The sequence below is a fragment of the Silurus meridionalis genome, chromosome 1 (assembly GCF_014805685.1).
Source record: "Silurus meridionalis isolate SWU-2019-XX chromosome 1, ASM1480568v1, whole genome shotgun sequence".
Lineage (NCBI taxonomy): Eukaryota > Metazoa > Chordata > Actinopteri > Siluriformes > Siluridae > Silurus > Silurus meridionalis.
Window position 1 is genome coordinate 15,943,281 of NC_060884.1, and position 21,747 is coordinate 15,965,027.

Genomic DNA, 21,747 nt, shown 5'->3' on the forward strand with positions numbered 1-21,747 from the left:
TACCACCACCACCCACAAGCCAGTTTGTCCGATCACTCAGTGTGTGTGTGAACGAGTGCGCACTGAGTCGGAAAAGGAGACGGGAGGAGAGTGGGGTTCCATCATGCGTAGATATATGTGAGAAAATTGTGCTCATTTGTTCCAGTGTTGCTTCATTTGTGCATAAGTTCCTAAGAGAACGAAAGAGAAACCAACTGTCTTCATTATGGGGACAGAACTGCATATGTATTATACGAAATAATACAGTATTACACGCTAACTGGCTAAAAGTTTGTGGACACCCGACTGTTACACCAATACAGTATGTGGGACCTGCCCAAACTAGCATTTTAAAATGGGCAAACATTTCCAAGCATGACAATACACTCTGGGGAAAAAAGCAAGCTTCATAAAGACATAGTGTGCCAAAGTTGGGGTGGAAGACCTCGAGTGGCCTGAACAGAGCCCTGAGCTTAACCGCACTAAACTGAATGATTTGGAATACTGACTGAACTTCCCAGGCCTTTTCAAGCAGCATCAGTGTCTGATTTTACCAATGCTATTTCAGATGAATGCCCACAAATTCCCACAGCCATGCTCTATTTGCAAACATTTCCAGAAGAGTGAAGTACATATGAAGGAATACATCTGGAATGGAATGTTCAGTAAGAACATATGGATGTGATGGATATGGATGTCCTCAAACCTTAGGCTATAATACAAGACAATTAAGTGTCAATTGCCAATCTAGTTTATTCATGGTATCTGAAACAAATATAGCCTCTCTTGAGTATCTCAATATATTTTCTTTGACTTTTGTTTAAATATAGTGCATTAATAATAGATAAAACTACGACTATGTGAGTAAAGAAGCATAAAGCAGAAACTCGGATGCCTGGTATATTGTGGTCTACTGCTCATCCTTAAAAGGATATATGCCTTGCTGTTCGCAAGGGGGCGATAAAGAGCTGCGGTGTGTGCGCCCTGTGGAAACAAATACGCAGAAAGTTTGCGTGTGTTTCAGGCGGAATGTACCCGGGCCTTTTACTGATGAGAGCACACTGCTCCCAGTCCATCTGTGCTAATAACGACCTGCGGCGGCCACCAGGGTGTGTGTCCCTGCCTCGGGTAACCCTCGTTAGCGTTCCTTCTGTGTAGAAAGAAAAGACTCACACTACTGTATCTCTCTCTCACTCTCTCGCTCCTTTTCTCTTTCCTTCTCGCTTTTCAGTACAATTGGAATCAATGAGCTCCAGTTGCATGGCCTTACAGCATTTTAAGTTGTGCCAAAACAATGAAATGAACACAATTTATGCACATAGTGCGGAATACTTCTGTTTCTCTGCCTGTATGCGCGTGCATGATTTTATATCTTGATCCCTACATGGACATTTGTTTGGGAAAATAAAGCAAAACAAAGTATTTACGTATCCCAAAGTTAGATACTGAAGGGTAAACTGTAGGTACAGCATCAATTAGCTGCATTCATTATTTTTATTATTATTATTATTATTATTATTATTATTATTATAAAGAATGCAACACAAGGCGCGCGCATGCGTTTTTTTTTTCATTTTACACATGGAGTGACGTCTTCATTGTAAATCACTGGCACTATATGTGAAATTACACGCGATGGATGGATTTTAATGAATATTATTGTTGTTGTAATTTAAGTGCTTATATCTTTGATCGATTAAGTCCATTTTATTTTCATAAAATACGCAGGTTGCGTTCCGTAAATAAAAAAAACGTTTGGTTAATAGGATTGCATGGTAGGCAATGTGTTCTTTAAAAAAAAAAAAAAAAAAAAAAGTAATAAAATAGATAAATAAATAAATAAAAATCACAGGTTGTGTAGGAGATTAGTAGGAGAGGTGCGCTGCGTCTTAAGGTGAGTTGCGTCTGCGCCATGCTTGCGCATGAAGAAATGGCACGCGCCTGCGGGATTTGATGCTCGCCCGCGGGTCCGAGGAAGAGGAGGATGGGAAGGGGAGGGGGGGCGTTCACTCACTCGACCTGTTGGTATTCACATCCATATCAGACTGAGAGAGAGAGAGAGAGAGAGAGAGAGTTTCTTTTTAAACACCACTCACTGAGACCTGGCCATTGGCGCACGAGCGCGAGCTGATCTGTGGCAGAAGTTGCCTGCGCGCAAACTTTTCCCCTTTTTTGTGAGCGCAAGTATGGATGTCTTTCCTACATGTTTTCAAGACTTCAAACGCTGAACCGCTCCTGGTTCTTTCACTACTCATCCCACGTTCTGGCTTACATTTGCAACAAACTGACTCATTTCCTGTAGTCCTCCGAGTCGCGTGCTGTGGCTGTTGCGCGGCTGTTTTGCGCGCGCTGAATTTGAGTTGTGCGTGTCCGGTGTATGTTCACTCCACGGAACTAAAGCGCAGTCGGAAGGTGCGATGAGGCTGCTTGCTTGGAGTTTGCTGATCCTGAGCCAAAGGATTCTGCGAAAGGTACGGTCACACACTTTGCTTATCTATAGGCGTCAAAACGTTGGCCTGAAACAAGACTATAACGTCGGCTGCACGCTTGAAAGGCAGACCGTGCTTTTTTAAGGGGGATTTTGTGCAGCACGCGCCGTGTTGTCCAGATCAACTTTTCACCCTCGTGGTTACGGCATTGCTCTTAGACCTCTACGTCTCCAAACCTCGCTTTTATAGGGAGAGTCTTTATGCAGCACCGAAACTATGAGTAGTGTAAAATCAGTTAAAGCATCTCACCAGGAGAAGAGCTGACTCTTTTTTTGCCTCCAGATTTTTTTTTGCACCTGATTACTTTTTCTTGCTGTCTTATCAATCAGACCCATCAGCAACTCTTTTTTATTTCCTTCTGAAGTTGAGCATGTTCTTGCCCCAAGCTTGGCTTATCTCTGATCTTCATTTACACAAAAGAGAGTTCACATGTGTGTTATTTGAAGTGTGTGTGTATGTGTGTGTGTGTGTGTGTGTGTGTGTGTGTGTGTGTGTAACATACTGTCCGAATGATAGATAGTTCACTCCATGAACACCACTGATGCATACTGATATTTAAAACAATTTCTGAGTAACAGCAGATTTTCACACTCCATTTTAGGCATGTGTAAAAATATAATGTTTCACAATATAAGTGTAATAACCTCTGTAATATGGCACTCATAAAACCCTCTCATACTCTCCCACCCAAGCAGGTTTGTGACCAATAAGCTCTTTTTCCTGCTCCCCTCCCCAATCCAGTGTTCCACACCTGATCTCTGTGATTTATTTAAAATTCATTGCTCATTTATTATTGTTGAAAGATGATTGTTTATTCTTAGTATTACTAAGTAATTGTTCACGGTTTAGGGTTGAATGGAAAATAAATACACAGATAATGATAATTATAAATGGGATAGATATAGATGGGAGGAGGATGTAGAAATAAGTGTAGAATTGTGGCTCGTTTATTTCTATAGTAGATGTTTTAATTCGAGTTGCATTAATCTTTTAGTTGCAATTTGCAAATAGTTGCAAACGATGCTTTAAAAAAAGTCACCCCAACCTATATGCTGATTCGGAGCTGTCAGGTGCTGAAAGAGCTTTTTATCTTCAAAATACTGTCTTTTCCCAGTGTGTAATGCGGTGTGAAATCATTACACATTAAAACAATCACTTTGTATCTGTGCATAGTGGTGTGGTGCATCATTTGCAAACCAAAACCACAAACCTTCCAAAATAAATATATAAATAAGTACAAAAATCTCTTGTGTACACCGGCCTTCTGCCTTCAGCGTTTTTTTTTTTTTGTTGTTGTTTTTTAAACACTCATTTCACAGGAAAATGTTTAAAAAGGCGTTTTAATATCGGACTGACCCTGTTTATTGGTGCTATTTTTACACCACATACAACATCTTATTGATGATCCTATTACCTTCCAGTGTGAGTATGATCATTTCATCATGACCTGCCTGTAAATCTGCAGCCTTGTGTCGCAACCTTGTCCTGCCATCCAGACAGCACCCAGAAATATGAGCCCGAGCATCATCCCTCAACACATTAGTGTCCTTATTCTGTCTTCATCAAGCGTTCAGTTGTTGTGTGGCCGAAGAGCCCGGCTCCTTGCATAGCAATTTTTTTTCTTGACCAAGGTTCAGTAGTTTAATAATCTAAAAATGTGTGCTTATTAAATTTCCTATTACTGCACTAAAGAACATAAAAAAAACAGGCGGGAAGGGAGGAGACAGGAGAGAGAAATCTATGCGCCGTCACCCACTGTGCCGCCTGTATTTCAATATTTGATTTTATTCTCAGAGTTGAATAATTTAAACACACAGTGTTAAGAACATTTCAGAGAAAGAATGTTATTTGTTATCTGATACTAATACACGGTTCCAATACAAAGTACTCAGACACGTGCTTGCTGTAGAGATGGGGGTTATAGCACAGAATATAGCACATCTGATCACACTGACCTTTGAGATTTAAAACCAAACATGGATAGGATTATAAGTGAACCATGCGTAAAAAAAGATTCAATCATTAGGAAATATGAATTAATGTATTTGTATTATAATAATTAGTCATTTTAGGAATGAATGTCCTTTCTGTCTGCCTGTCTGTCATTTATAACATTCTGCTGAACATGCTTTAAAGACAGTGGCTATATAATGATGCCTGATGGAGCAATAACTATAAATATCATAATATTGAGCTGCTGCTATGATTATGACACATTTCACGACTGGGCATGTGTTCATATTAAAATTTCATATCCTGTGAAAGGTCTAATTTTTATTAAACAAATGTAACATTCAGTGTTTTTCTTTATATGTTTCTTAGAGTGACATTTGAACAGAAATTGATCTTTGGAAACCTGCTGCATCCTCATTAATAACCTCTAGGTTTGTCTTTAGTAAGAAGGATGCTTGTAATTCTGCCTTCTGTTTTGGTATAGATGACAGATAACGGTCTCTATGTTGCCTCCTGAATGAAGCACTTTTCTATCTCCAGATGTGTTGCCTGCTGAATTCAGAGGGATGTGATAATATTTTGAAGGAACACCCACTCACACACACAAACATCGATCAGCCATAACATTGAAACCATTTACATTTACGTTTGCGGCATTTAGCAGAAGCCCTTGTCCAGAACGACGTACAAAAGTGTTTTGAGTCTCTATCAATGAATAAATCTACACTGGTACGCTAGACTACAAATTTAATATAAATCAGCCTAAACTTTGTAGTGCTAGAGGATTTCAGCTAGCAGGGTGCAGTGCGAGGAGTGATGAGGTCTCTGAGGTAAGAGGGTGCTGGTCCATTTTGGGCCTTGTAGACAAACATCAGTGTTTTGAATCCGATACGTTCAGCTACTGGAAGCCAGCGGAGAAAGTGCAGCAGTGGGGTGGTGTGGGAGAACTTGGGCATGTTAAACACAAGTTATTCAGCTGTGTTTTGGATTATTTGCAGTGGACGAATAGCGTTCAGAGGTAGACCTGCCAGCGGGTGAGAAGAGATTGAACACCACCTGAGCAGCCTGTGTAAACAGAAATTGTTGAATCTTTCGGATGTTGTAGAGAAGATATCGACAAGAACGAGCCACATTAGCAACATTTCAGGAGGACAGTTGATTGTACATAGTTATCCAAAGGTTGAGAGCAGTGACTGAAGGGGAGAGCAGAGAGTTATGAAGAGTAATTCTAAGATCCTGATCTGGAGATGAATCACCTGGGATGACCAGCAGTTTGATTTGCTGGTGTTGAGTTTTAGTACATGAGCAATCATCCATGAAGATATGTCTGCCAAGCATGTCGAGATCCGAGCAGAAGCTGTGGTATCTGAGGAAGGAAATAAGATGAGTTGAATGTCATTAGCATCGCAGTGGTAAGAAAACCCTTGTGAGGATATGACTTGGGTTGAGTGTCCAATAGTCTTCAGCAGTCAGGGAGGATGGAGCAGGTGCAGCAGGGGGGTTGAGTGATGGCTCGTCAAGGAATGGACTTTACAAGACCTCTGAAAGTGTGCTGTGGTATCCGAAACCTAGATGTTAATAGCAGATCTTTACATCCTGCAAGATGTGAGGTGGGCCTTAATGGACCGGACTTGTTTGTCCCACTAATCCCAAAGTTGTTTGGTCAGACATTTTGTGGATTTTGAACTCTTTGTCATACTCCTTAACTCATTCATGAACTGTTTTTTCCAGTGTGCATTGTCCTGAAAGCCACTTTTTTTAAGAAAATACTTTTGCCATGAAAATAGTGAGCTTGGTGATGTGGTAACATCAGGTCAGGACATCAGGTCACATCACATACATGTACATATACAGACACACACACACACACACACACACACACTTACACACACACGCAATAAGGTGATACCAAAGAAAGTGTACCACCAGATTACATAAGATGAGAATATTTGTTTTCAATGTGAAATGTAAAAGTTGGTTTATTTTATTTCAAGCGTTTGATACATATATTTATTATGTCTGTGAGGCAAGTATTCACTGAGATTTAGGTTGTTTTATTTCTTTCTGTGAAGAGAGATGACAGAGACGGTAGAGAGCGCATCCTGTATGTTTCCTTTATTTTACAATAGCACAGCATTTTGTTTTTGTTGTTATTATGAGTGTATACAAATAAAATTAGACTCTTTACAGATTCGAATGATTTATTGCTCTTATGTGTACAATAAAAAAGACAGAGTAATTTCAGTTCATTTCAGCATTATGAGAAAAAAAAAGCCGCAAAACGCACCAGCGCGTTTGTCGACCCCAGGTTAATTGCTTGATTTTTTTTATTTGAAACTTGGTGCATCAGCAAAACAAATGTATAGTGATTAAAAAATGTGTTTTTGGTAGAGTTTATTTTTTATATTTGAGTAAAGAAAGGACGTTGAGAATAAATTGTGTTGCGCTGAAGGTTTTATTTTCCCCTCTTTTATATTTATTTATTGATATTCTTAATAAAAATCAAATAGCATCAAGATAAAGAAAATTTAACAAACACGTTGCATTAATTGCATGTTACTAAAATTAGTGGCATTAAAATAAATCTGCGTTAATGCGTTATAACGTGTTAATTTTCCACATATATACAGTACAGACCAAAAGTTTGGACACACCTTCTCATTCAAAGAGTTTTCTTTATTTTCATGACTATGAAAATTGTAGATTCACACTGAAGGTATCAAAACTATGAATTAACACATGAAATTATATATGGAATTATATACATAATAAAAAAGTGTGAAACAACTGAAAAATGTCATATTCTAGGTTCTTCAAAGTAGTAGTAGCTTTGATTACTGCTTTGCACACTCTTGGCATTCTCTTGATGAGCTTCAAGAGGTAGTCACCTGAAATGGTCTTCCAACAGTCTTGAAGGAGTTCCCCGAGAGATGCTTGGCACTTGTTGGCCCTTTTGCGTTCACTCTGCGGTCCAGAGTTTAAAGGTCGACTAATATGGGTTTTTCTCTGGCTGATGCTGATATTTAAAAATCGGGTCAGCTGATGACCGATATATGATTTTTTTTTGGCTGATATGTTTGGCCGTTTTTTTTTCTCCCTTCATCGTATAAAATCTAAAAGTTGAATCATGAGAAGTGATACAGAAAATTGCTTAAATTGAAGATTTTTTAAACAACACAAACTTTTTCAATCAATGCAGTTGTTTTTTTGGTACCAGTGCCTACCTGTTGCCTAAACTACAGCTGGTTGAAAGATCGCTAACAATACAGTTAAAAAACTTTACTCGCATTCTCTCTCCAAATGTTATTTTCATTCTCTCTTCAAAAGGTTTATCATATAAAATATATAAGGCCAGATGAAGAACGAATGATAAGAACTAAAAGCCAGAGACTGCTGGCTCTGGTCGGACGGTGTCTGCAGTTTTTCCTGTTGATTCTGCTCATCGTCGAGAAAGAGAATGCAATTGGTGCTTGTCTATGCAACTTAGCAGACATGTTTAAACAAAAACGGTTAGTAAAACAAAACCTGTTAGTAATTCTTTATATATTTACACTTGTAACGCTTCCAGTTTTACTGTTTGGATGCTGAATACACACTACTGCCACCTGTTGGTATGGAAGAGTTATGTTACCTCAAGCAAGTGCAGAATGTACACACACAGTTTGGTGTCCGTTGCACCTAATAATCGGCCTAATTTGCGAAGCAATTGGTTGATGCAGATTAATAAAGAAAATGACAATATATATATATATATATATATATATATATATATATATATATATATATATATATATATATATATAGTGTTGGTCCCCTTTTCTGAGAATTACAGCATTAAATTCTTCAGCAATTTAAGCTTTTGTACCTGTTGCCGGTTCACCACTGTTCCTTCCTTGGAACATTTTTGATATATACTAGCGGCACGTATTCGTACCGAAGTCTTTCGGTACAGGGCTTTCGGTTTGGTACACATGTGCACTGAATCCAACATTTTTTACGTGCGGAACATAGATACTTAAAATCTATGAGTTACCTCAGAAACGTAATAAGTATGTTTAGTCTCCGCCCTGCACTTGAAGCACATTTTTTTATTTTAATTATTATTATTCTTGAAATACATACACAATGCCTGGAGTATAAAAATAAACTAGGGTTAGAGCAGTGTCACTGTGGCTACTCACACTGTACCGAAAATAAGCTAGCATTTACCGCTAACCAGAAAGTTAGCTTTAAATGTAAGAATTATATATATATATATATATATATATATATATATATATATATATATATATATATATATATATATATATATATATATATATACTGCATATATTAGACTATTTACAGATTTACATTTTCATGATATATTATTTTTTGTTTGTTTTAGGCTATGAAAAAACACTGCCTTTATTGTATCTTCCTAGTGTGTTACGGACTGTCTTCTTTATCTGAAGATATTGGCTCCTGTGTTTGAGAGAACAGGAATTGGCTATTTCAGCCAGAAGAAATCTGTGCCACTGAGGTACTGACCATACAGCTGTCTACAGAACTATTTTTTTCCGATATCTGTAGGAGCCCACAATAAGAAATGCAAACAAATTGTATAGCGATGGCCATTAAGTGTCTCTTTCAGCCTATTACAGGGTTAAGCTAGTGATGACACATGGTAAACTAATAATATTAAAAAAAAATTTTTTATTAATAAGTGGAGTGAGAACTAGCTGTAACAAAAAAAAAAAGGTGGTTTGCAGAAATGTGCTCTTAATATGGGGATTATTGGTTTATTTATAACATCAATATAAATGGAATTTGAGGCAGAATTATCCAGTTTTACAGATATAAAACGAAAAAAAAAGATCGAATAGCAAAAAGGCTAATCGATTTATAGTTCTCAGTCCAGTAAAGGTGGCCCAAGGTTTTTGCCTTGAGCAAGTGTATTTATCACGCTCACTGTTAAAATGACTGATGCTGCCAGTACCTATATCAGCAGTGGGATCCAAAAAGCACAGTGTAAAATACAGCAATGTTCCAGCTCCAGCTGCTCTCTCTGTGCAAAGACACATGTGCTCCTGCACTCAAACACAAAAAGCACCAATCAGACACTTTAAACTGCAATAACCATCCAATCAGGTATCAACAATTATACACAGCGCTCCCACAGGCTTGCGGGGTAAACAGATGTGTCTAATCTTTCAGTAGAAGTAGACCAGATCTCCCCAGGCAGCAAGAGAGAGCGAATGAGACAGAAGACAGAGTGAGACAGAGATATGCTTGAAACCAGGCTTCTACCAGGAATGCCCATGGCCAGCTACTACTTAGTTTAGCGAGTGGAGTCCTGAGGCTGGTACTGTGCCCAGTGTATACCTATATTAGAGCATATCAAACATAAAGACTGGATATAAGCATTAATATGGTTTTAAAGGGGTTGTAAAGTGTTTACATTTCTTTTTTGACGTGATTTGGTGACTGAAAGGTGTAAAAACTGCAAAATGCAAGTTTGTTTAACATGAGCAAACGTCCAAAATCTCTATTAGCCATTAGCTTAAAAGCATACCTTCTATACCACTCATTTTACCAGAATCTTTTGTATGCACAGCTCGTGCAAAATGTGTTTGCTTTCCTCTCACCAGCTATGACACACGTCACAAAATGGATGGTGCGTGTCTCCCAGATATTACTCAGCCGCCTGATCAGCACACTTTGCCAGAATTACAACTCATGCACAGCAAGAGGGAACCCTGACTGCTTAGAATGTATAAAAAGAACTCCCATCAAAAATGATTCTCCTTCATAATCCTCCATGCACTCAGAGCCTTCTACACCTGTGCGTATATCACCCTGAAAGGACAGGAGGTGGGAAAAAGATTGCCTCACCTCAGAATGAGAGAATGAGCAAATGAAAGAGTGAAGGAGTGCTCCATAAGGAGGCTGCTAGGCTGATGATGAGGGGTGGGGTGAGGGGGACAAACGGCCTTATTTATCGCCAAGCAATTACCAGTGAGGTATTTCTGCTGTAATGGCAGGAGGAAAATGAAACACTTCAGCGGCGAACTGATAAAGGGACCTTATGATAAAGGGGTATTGTGCTTGGGTTCATCAAACTGCCCTCTATTCCTTTTTTCTTTTCTTGCGCTCTCCATTTCTCTGTGTCTGTCTGTTCTTCTCTGCCATGTTACCAGTGTGAGACATTGCGAGACATTGAAATATGGAGCCGCAAAGGTCTCAGCAGTCCACCTCCTGCTAAGATGTGTATCTTCGCCGTGTGCTGTTTTGCATGTGATAATAAAGCCACGGGGAGATAAGGCGAATAGAGGGACAAAGACAAAGATGGAGTGACTGCCTCAGCGAAAATCAGGAGGAAGAAGAGAGATGGCGAGAAGGGAGCGGGTAATGGATAGGACAGAGACCTAAACAAAAGAAGAGAGATAGCCACTCAAATACAAAGAGATTAAAGCACCTCGTTAAACCTATGATCTCTATTGTCTCGTATTATATCTATTTTGGAAAACAATTCTACGAAAAAAAAAAAAAAATTGGATTGTAACATAAAGATGTGTCATTTTATAATACAATTTTATTCAAGTCATTTCTGAGTAGTATTCATAAATAGAAAACATTTCTGTATGAATTTGAGAGGAGTTGTGTATTTACCTTGATAGCCATCCAGCTTGAACTTAGTGTAGATGATTAACAAATTTCCTTATTTCAGAATCTAATGTTTAAAACAGTTTTGCTGAAATGTTTTGTTTTAAAAGAGGAACGTAAATAAAAAAGTAACAGTTAATTCGAGGGCATAATGAGAAACACCCATGCTGTATATGAAACTGCATTCTACTCCCTATTCTGTACAAAAGAGCATTATGGGTATTTGGTGCCCTCTAGGGCAGTTAATTATTAAAGACAGTATTAGAATTATTACTTTCTAATTCTAATGATTTTGTTGTTTTAACTTAACATGTTTAACTTAAAGACAAACTTGAGACAAACTGTGAGTGAGACTTTATTACAAGTTCATTAACAATCAACAATCATTGTGGTAGAGATGCTTTTGTGGCTTTAGTCATTTCATGATGGAAAACAGTTCATGTGCTGCTTATGGTATAACCATTAGTAGAAACAAGTAGCCTATAAATAATGTGTTGAATCTCAAGTGTAAAGAAACAGATATCTATAGCTTAAATCAATAACCTAAATAATATTGTATGTGTTTAGCAATAGTACAGGTGGTCCTCGAGTTAAGATGGCTCGACTTACGATTTTTCGGTCTTACGATGATGATGGCGATACGACAAAATTGTAAATATATTTAAAATTTCGCAACAGGCACAGGCAGCAGAGTACGTTATACGATATGTTGGACGCGCAGCTGGGACGAGCGTATCTCTCGCCCTGTGAGATGCCACACTCTCGCTAACGGTCGACGGAGTAAAGTTGTATTAATGTGTAATTTTTTTTCTGTTTCAAACGGTTTCAAACAGCAATTTTAGTGATAAAACCATGGCTTCCAAGGGCCCAAGTACGCCTTCTGCTTGTAGTGAAAAAAAGAAGAGGAAAGCCATCAGTTTAGAGCAGAAAATGGAAATTCTAAATCAGCATGAAGCAGGAAAGACTGTCACAGCCATAGTACCATCTCTGACTTATTTTCGATATTTTCGACTTACGATGGGGTCGTAGTAACGTATCTAATTCGTAAGTAGAGGACTACCTATACATGAAATAATTTAATAAATAGATTTGTGAAATTTATTTTCCAGTTATATGGGTCCCTTGCTGCAGAAAGTTTGAGAACCTGTGCTTTAGGGTACATTTAGGAAATGTTTCACTAAGCCTTGGCTACAAAATGGCAGAAATCCCCAAGAAGTACACTGTGCAGGGAAGGTCATTCACAGACTGCTACAGAACCTTCCTGTTCCCTTCTTTCATTTTCCCCCAGCTCTGCTCTAACCATTCCCCTTGATAATTAATAACAACTGTTCCTCATGATTAGTTTCATTGGGCCTTGTTAGATTGTCACTATAAAACCCCAAAAGTCTTACAAATAAAATGCATCTCTAAGCAGTGAGTCTTATATTCTTTAGTCAGTGCTTCCCAAGTGGTCTCCCAACTTGTTTTTTTTTTTTTTTTATTATAAGAGTGGACAGGCTACTATTGATCCCAACAATCTTTTGTGAACAAGCCTCAGTAAAGATACTTGGTGTCTATATTCAGCTGCTTTTGGCTGCTAGTGTTATGTCATTAAATAAATCTTAGCAGATTTCTTTTGAGAAGCTGAAGTGAGGAGGCAATCCAAACAGATTGGACAATTATTTAAGTCGCAAGACACTGTTGGTTTGAAGCTTTACATTGTTCGCACTGAAATGAAGACAGACATGCGGAAGTGGCAGTGATTAGTCCTAGTTAAGTTTGCATCTGTGTCCTAGTTAATGTGTCTCCACTCATCAGTGGTAAACAAGAAACGTGTGTCCAAATGTGTGTCGCTTCCAAACAGACAAGCTCAAAAATAGTTCAGATCAGCAGGGACACTTTGCTTGCCATCTTAATTAGTATGTTTAAGCACAAATTTGCATAATCCAAAAATACTTTTTCTATTATTACAATAGCTGGACACGCAACCTCACACGGAAAAAACATCACCAGAAATCAGATACTATAAAATATTTCTTTGGTTGAGAAGTTAAGCTTGTTGGATTTGAGATTTACGGAGCTGAGATTTGTGGAGTTCAGATTGATGGAGTTTGCTGATCAGTAGAGCTGAGATTGGTGGAGTTGAGATTGGTGCTGATATTAGTGAAGTTGAGATTAGTGGAGCTGAGATCAGTGGAATCGAGAATAATGTAGGTTGGTGATTGGTGGAGCTGAGATTGGTGGAGCTGAAATAGGTGGAGTTTAGTGATTGGTGGAGCTGAGATCGGTGGATATGAGATCTGTGTTTTTATTTGTGGAGTTGAGATTGGTGGAGTATGTGGATGGATGAAGCTGAGATTGATGGAGTTGATATTAGTAGACTTGAGATTGGTGGATTTGAAATTGGTTGTGCTGAGATCTCTGGAGATGAAATCTGTGAATCTGAGATTGGCACATAATGTGAAGTGTTCACTGGTGGCATTGATGAAAGAAAAAGGAAGCTTGAGGGATTTAAAAATGGAATGGTTTGCTAAATTGTGGAAGGAAAGAGAATGTCATATTATACTTTAAATTTCCTCTTATACTCAAATGATTCCAAACTCAAATTATTTTCCTTTTCTCTAGACATAATATTACAACTAGTAGACTGGATGCTTTTTTTGTTTATGACAGTCATTTTCTGTATGACCATGCTTATTTATGATGTAAGCAGAACCTAATAATTTTCTTTAATCTAAGACTTGGTGTTAAAGGATCTTTGTTGTTTAATCTAACATGAAGAGCACTTTACCTTACACTGTGTTTTAGAAGATTTCAGTGGTATAATGCTTATACAGTGTGACAAGTAATAATCCTAAGAGTGCTGTACTCGCACACTGTAAAATTGGCTTTAGGTCGATTCTGGTTGTGATTCTTGTAGTACATGAAAAAAACAACTGATGTTTTTTAGAGCAAGAATATTATTGTCCTTTCTTTACTTAAAAATTGCATATAGGTGTTTCAAATTTGTGTGCATTAATTAACGTCAGATTCTGTCAAGATCTTTTTCACGTGTGTGTGTCTGTGTGTGTGTGTGTGTGTGTGTGTGTTAGGTAGTCTAGTCGAGTGGACAGTCTTGGTTTTGGGTCTACTCCATGTGTAGTGTGATTCATGGAGACAGACCTGCAGTAGATATAGAACTGTGGATTTTGCATATGAATGCACTAAAAACTGGTAGACACACTGATTAGTTTTGTTGTTTTTATCTTTTTTTTTTTTTTTATATCTTCTCCCATGGCTTGAACAGCATTAATTTTGACAAGCATTTAATTTATTGAAAGGAAAAGAGGAGGGAGGAAGCTGTGTTTTATGACCTGATGTAAACCACAGGGTATTTACATTAATGTAATAACAGTAATGGCAAATAAAGGAGCGAAAAATAGGCCAAGCAGAAATCCAATGAAAGCAAAATACCTATACAGTTCTGAACTAGAGGGCAACAGAATAGAACATGGAAGAAGATTTTATAACATTCACTTCAGGTATCAGTGCTAAAATTTTAGTTACATATAAGATTTACATAAACTTTTATTCAGTAAGAGAAATTTGAAGAAAGAAATACAGAAAGTTGCAAATGGTTAGCAGTTATAGCCTTATTTACTTTGTTTCATATTAAATCCCACCAGCTGTCCTTGCTAAGTTGAATTTGTATGAGATTTCAGGCTCATGTCTTTCCCAGTGTTGTTCTTAGATTAGAATATAGCCCAGGTCTGGATTATACATGCTGCAATAATTACTGTATATAAATCATATGCTTGCTTTGTATTCCTCAAATTGACAGTGAGGGAGATGAATTTATTTATGGATACATTTCAAGACACACATGGTGACCTTGCAAGACAAAAAAAGTGTGCTTAAGCATCAGTTTGTTTCAGTAAATATCTGTTCTGTTTGCGTATGCATCTTGGAGTGTGTGTGTGTGTGTGTGTGTGTGTGTGTGTGTGTGTGTGTGTGTGTGCGCGCATGTACACGCCCTTAGATCTTTAGTAGCTCTAGTTGGATTGGAGATGGCAGCATTCAGTGTTGAATAATATACACTCTCAGCTTGGGTTATTCTTAATTAGCTTGCTCAGAGAAGGGCAAGTGGGGGAGCAGTCTAAGACCTTCAACTGGGTCCAAGTCTACCCAGAGGAGTCTCTGTGTGCAGGGATCAGAGACAGACACCCAGCGAGGGAGAGGGAGAAAGATATAGATAGAGTAGGCATGTGTCATATTTCTTGTCATAAACATGTTCAAATGCTCCAGTTCAGTTCACATACAGCACAGTATCTGACAAGGTTTGGTCCCAGCCTTTTATCTTGTTGTTCCTCTACTTGGATGCAAGAAATATAGTTTAATTAAACAAACCTTAAAAGTAATAAAGACAATAAGTATATATACACAAGGCAATTGGTATTTAGCCATAAGTAGGGCTGAATATTGATTGATATTGCACAAATAAATTGTTGTTTGCTATACATGTGAATTAGTAGTTAGCCTGATTAACTTGTCGTCGGGCGGTGTTCTGAGTTCTGAGCACACCTTCACCCGTTTCTGTTAATATTCCCCTATTACCCCATATTCATTCATATTCATTATACATATTAAGTTCACTACAATGACCTCAGTCATAGTATTTTACTCCACATATCTGCACTTTATTTCAAATATAGTCATACTGTTGTTTAGGGTGTAAATGTACACAAAATTCATGGTTCGGAGCGTAGCTCGATTTGTAAGTCACGGTTCGGTTCAATTTTGCTACAGTTAAGGAAAACAACTGCAAAACATAAAATTGTTTGTCCTTTTTTATCAATGCAGTTTATTATTATTAACATTTGTGAACAGCAACAGTTTACAGTTTATTTTCAAACAATTTTAAATGAAATACCTGCTTGGGTCAATAATATATAAATATATATACCATATATTAAAAAAATAATAATAATATTTTATAAACATTTAATATATAAAAATAAAATATAGTAAATAAAAATAATGCAATACTTTTTTTATTATATTGATTCAATTGAATATTTGATTACATTGGCCCAAATGAAACTGATTAAAACCAATTAAACAAATGGAAAAAATTAATTAAATAATTCACACAGTGTGTGTGTGTGTGTGTGTGTGTGTGTGTGTGTGTGTGTGAATGTGTGTTTTGTCTGTTATACTTATTTCATCATACATTAACAAATGTCTTCATTCCTTCTATCTGTCATTTATTCACTCCTCTGATATACAAAATTGTCAGGATTTTGTCCATTTAAGAGAAAATCTTAAAGCTTGTCATAAAATGCTAAAAAATCAATATCGCAAACTCTAGCGATGGCGGGAAGTGGCATGATTTCGCACAATCACAAAACAATGCACTACAAATCCTATTTCGGTGCACTACAAATCGTATTTCTGGTACAGAGTGAGTAGCCACAGTGACACTGTGCTAACTCTAGTTTCTTTTTTATACCTATGACATTGTTGTGTTTGTTTTCAAGTTTAATTATTAAAAATATTTGCTTAAAGTGCATAGCGGAGACTAAACAAACTTGCAGTTCACCACTTAACACATTCCTGAGTGAACATAGATTTTAACTATGTTCTGCACATAAAAAAAAAGGATTGCAAACGTTATGCACACGTGTACCGAACAGAAAGTCCTGTACCGGAAATGTTCGGTACGAATACGTGTACCGTTACACCTCTACTGTGACTGCATCTGAAATTTTATATCCATCAAATTATATGTTTTACATTTTTTTCTTCTTTGCTTGTATGTGTGTGTATGTATATATATATATATATATATATATATATATATATATATATATATATATATATGTGTGTGTGTGTGTGTGTGTGTGTGTGTGTGTGTGTGTGTGTGTGTGTGAGACCAATAACATTTGAATTTGAATCTGAGTTTAGCTGTAAAATGGCCATCAGGAAAGTTGTTTTTGAGGCAGCAAATGTGGATGTGAATGGTTCTGTAATATGTGCTGGATAGTAGAAGGAATGGAAAAGTTTGGTTCCTTAATAATCCAGACTGGTCTCTTTAGGGTAGTGCTGTGTGTGGTTATCTCTGTGGTTGGAGGGTCTTCTCTGGTAATATGTTGAGTTGGTTTGAGATTGAAACTTGACGGGGATGTGACCTAAACTGGAAGTGTTTTTGTTTGTTTGTTTAAACACAATATACCATTCCAGGAAATTCTGGATAATTGGTCAGTTAATTCTGGTACTACATGATTAAAGTTAGGTCTCAAGGGATAAGTGCACCTCCGATTTATATTTATATATCTTGTGCCAGTTTAGAACACATTTTCTGTTCAACCTATATAATCAATTTATGTTTGATTGTTTACTTATTTTATATATAGATTACAATTCTGTGTGTATGTAATGGTTTTCTTCTTGCTCAATGATTCCCTCGAGGTTGGATTGAGATTTTTTTTTCCTTCCATGTCATCTTGGCAACCTGAAAGTCGATCATGCTTCGATAACTGCTGACTGGCGTGCAGTCGTTCAAGCGTGTCCACCCACTCCCACAGACAAGCTCAGCTGGATTGTCTCTGCCATTCTTGCTCTCCATATGTTGTCTTCAGCTCTAAGTTTAAATTAGGTGTCCCTAAGGATGCATCCGTATATGCACATGTTCTTGTACAGGTATTGGTATTGTTTAGGTAAAACAAACAATGTAGCAGCAGGAGTTTCCCATTATACACTGACACGATGGGATTTCCACATGAACAAGTCAGCCCATGATAGAGTATAACTGATTCAAAAGCTCTTCTGCATCCTGTCTTTATCCTGACTTTTACATGACACGCATTGAATGGCATTGAACATTGTATTCTAAAAAGAACCGTGTTAGGTGTTTTAGGAAGTGCAACCTCCTAGCTGTTCTATAGCTGCTCGTAAATAAATAAATGAACATTATTAACTTGTGACCTGCTGAATTGCCACTTTGCACTTCTCTGACTTTTTGAACTTTTTTAGCTTTGGAATTGGACTCTGCTGTGACTGAAAGGACACAGGCAACAGGTAATGCTTTTTAAAAAATCAGACCACTTCCTATTATATTACATGTGAAAAAAAAAAAAAAAAAAAAGTGCTAGCAGTTGAGAAAAAACCTACTGAAGAAACCTAATGGAAACCGTATGCTGACCCGAACCAGCATTAACAATATTAGGTAGATGTTCTTTATTCATATAGTAAAATGTTTACTAATTGTAGATTATATATGTAGTTTTGTATAAGGAACAGTAGCCACATTTACGTGTACACTTTCTTATTCCGATTAAAATCTTTCAAACTGAAAGATTCGGTGGACTGTTTACCTGAGGCGTTATCTATTTCGAAATGGTGTTTATATGTGTTGGCGCCTTTCAATTGGAATGACTTTGTGACAGGTGCATATTAGCACATATGTCCTGTTTGCCACTTTTAATTCCTGTCAACATGGAGTTCCATTATTTCTTATGCACACTATTTTTTATGCAAAGTGTTGCACTTAATCAGCAAGGTATAAGGAAAAGATGGCTTCTGTACATCTCTAAGGAGCATCTCAATACTACCCCTCCCTCTTCTGAAAAGCAGAAGCGTGTCGAAGGTGCGTAGTAAGGACTGGTTGGGAGCGGGTTGTATTGCTGGAATTTAGTGGCCTGGAATGGAAAATAAACAAGAGTCACCGGTCATTCACACGTTTGTGTGGACTGGTAGAGGGATTTATAGCCCCAGCAGAGGAGACCGTCAGAAATCCAATTCCCCCTATTATGCGTGTTGCCGGTTGGTTTATACAAACTCGGAAGCTGTGCGGAATACTGTGTTGTGGCAAATCAAGTGTTCACAAGAGCACAGTAAAAAAAGGTTGTGTACATTTGCAAGCAATCGGTTTAAACAATTTTTATTTTGTTCGGTTTATAGAGAGCTTTATCCCACCCCTTTCAAACCGATTACAATTTCATTCGGTTTGGGCATTTTTATTGAGGTGTTTATATGGAGCATTTTCATTCGGATTGGATTTATAAACTGATTGCATTGCTCAATGTAAACGCTCCTACTGGTAGTTACTTATGCAAACATACACAAGTCAGCCATAACAATATTGTGTAGGTCCCCTTGTGCCAGCAAAACATCTCCACAAGACCTCTTTAGTGTCAGCACCAAGACTTTAGCAGTAGATCCTTTAAGTTCTTTCATTTGTGAAGTGGGTCTTTTTATGGATTGGGTTTGTATGCCCAGCACACCCCACAGATGCTCAATTTGATTAAGTTTTGGGCAATTTGGCTACTTTTTTACTTTTTTCTCAAACCACTCCTGAACATTGTGTAGTATACCAGTGTGTATTCAGTATATTGCTGGAATAGGCTTTTGCCTTTAGGGAATGCTCTTGTCATGAAGGAGTGTATTAAACTACAAAAATGTAGGTGGGCTGTGTCAAAGTAACTTCTCTTGGCTGTAGTGTTACCAAATATTTTTCTCTTTAATGTTTCCAAAATGACTCTGCAATGCTTTGGAGTCAGAATTTCCTAGAGGAACAAATGCTGTTTGAATGTAACAGCAGAGCTGGGGAGAGTACAGCTGGCATGTCTGGATCTGTAGACCAGAGCGTCTGGCATTTGTTATAGCTGTGACTTTGGCCATTAAAGTTCCCTGAACTTCATGTATGTGTTGTGACCATTCCACTTTGTACAACATGATGTCCAAAATACCACATGCAACTTCTGTCATCCTCTACCCATGTGAGGTAAATGTTTTTGTGTTCATAGCAGACTCCAGTGAAATGCGATACAGGGATCTCTTTGTCTAAATAGAACTGCTTTGCAGGTCCTCTGGTAGCAGTAAACCATCTCAAAGAGTTTTAATAAAGCCAGATATTGACAGATTCAATTACTTCAGCGTTTGCTGCTTATGTTCTTTAAAAGTGAACATGGTGGCCCAACATTTAGTTTCTGCACAACCTTCCCTGGTCCCTTGAAATGAAACTGTCCACTGTCTGAAGACACCAAGACATCATGTGTAAATGGTAAGTGCTGTAAAGTGTAAATCATGGTAAGTGCAGATTTGGATTGGAGTTATTGCATTCAAGATAGACAATTGTTCACACATATATCAACTAATAAATTCAAGTTATTATAGCATCTCTGCTAAGATTAACAAGGTGAACATTTTGCATTGTTTCAGGAATCATTTGATGTCTTTTAAAATGCTGGAACATGTCCAAGCTCTACACTCAGTTTATATTACATTTACATTTATGGTATTTGCCAGATGCCCTTATCTACAGTAAGTTACAGAACTATTTAGAAGTTTCTATCAATAAAAACATCCTGATACTGGTTCCCTAGGTTACAGACATTTATCAGTATAGAAAAAACACTGCTGTAGAGGAAGTATATGAAAAACACAGGCAGCACAATATTGTTTTTGTTTTGTGCCTACAAAATATTACTGTTTGGGCTATATACATTTTCTTATACTTACAATTAGCTAGACATACAGTATCTGGAATCTTCAGTGTGTATTGTAAATATAAAATGTTCTCTATCATGCTACCTAAATGAGAACCTTGCTGTATGTACATTATGTGTGTGTTAAATTAATCTGTTATGAGGTTAGCCAAACCAATTTGCTAAAGACAGCATCAAGCTCTTAAGCTGAAGATAGAGATACTTTAAACCACTGGTTCTCAGAGTAGGCTCCAGGGACTCACAGGGTTACATGAAGCATAAGGAACTGGTCCATGATTTTTTATTTACTCATAGTAATGGAAATCATAACCCACTGTTAGCAACGATATTATTCTCCTAGTTCTTAAATTTTCATCTCTTTGCTTGAATGGTTTTATTACAAAATGTATTATTTAAGACCTAACATTCTCTGTCAATAAAACGTTAGAAAATAAAAGCTCTATGGCTCTAATACATGGAAAAAATATTATTGTACACATTTAAATAATGTTTTTTTTATATGTGACCAGGGGTTTATTAAATTTATTATAAAATTCAAGGTGATCTGGGCAACAGAACCCATTGTTAGACTTTCCTATTACACTCTATTGAGGTTAGGTACTGCAGATGCATTTACCATGGATGCAGCAGAAAAGACAGAGGGAGGACGAAATATACAGTCTTTTAATATGAGGCTTCTCCAGTGTATTTTTTTTTCCAAATGTGATTGGGCTCATCCGACTCACATTTGGTAAGCAGGTCTCTGAATAAAGCTTGGTGTTGCATAGTGATTGGTGCTATGAACCATAACGGGTCATATGGCAGTTGACTGTTTACCTCTTTTGGTTAATGTTTTTCTTCACAAAGGAGCACATAATGTGAAACTGTCAGATTGAAGATTCCACCTGAGATCTTTGGCTTGACCTTCTGGCAGAAATTCAACAACTATGTTGTTGGAAGCTTTCGTTTTGTTTAGTTTTTTATAGAAGATGCATTTTTTTGCCACATATACATAATAGCATAAACATAATAACAGTGAGGTTTTGGGTATGATGCCCCTGGAGCAGAAAGGGATAAACAGTGGCAGTTTCTGGTGATGGGATCCCCAATCTGCTCTCAGGACCTTTGGTCTTTTACTAATTGCAGTTCTAAATTCTACTATAAAATGCCTTGCACGTCAACTTGTTTTTTTATTGACCCTATATCATGTCTTCAGTATGTATAGTGCTGTGCATGGA

General features: G+C 37.4%; 1 protein-coding gene across 1 annotated transcript in view; it reads left to right on the plus strand.

The window, feature by feature from the left end:
• Positions 1-2,029: 2,029 nt before the first annotated feature.
• Positions 2,030-21,747, plus strand: part of LOC124389567 (neurexophilin-2) — a 91,965-nt gene continuing 72,247 nt past the window's right edge. Inside the window, exon 1 of the mRNA XM_046854962.1 lies at positions 2,030-2,450. Coding sequence (XP_046710918.1) covers positions 2,397-2,450 — 54 coding nt within the window. The 5' untranslated portion in view covers positions 2,030-2,396. The remainder of the gene's footprint in view (positions 2,451-21,747) is intronic.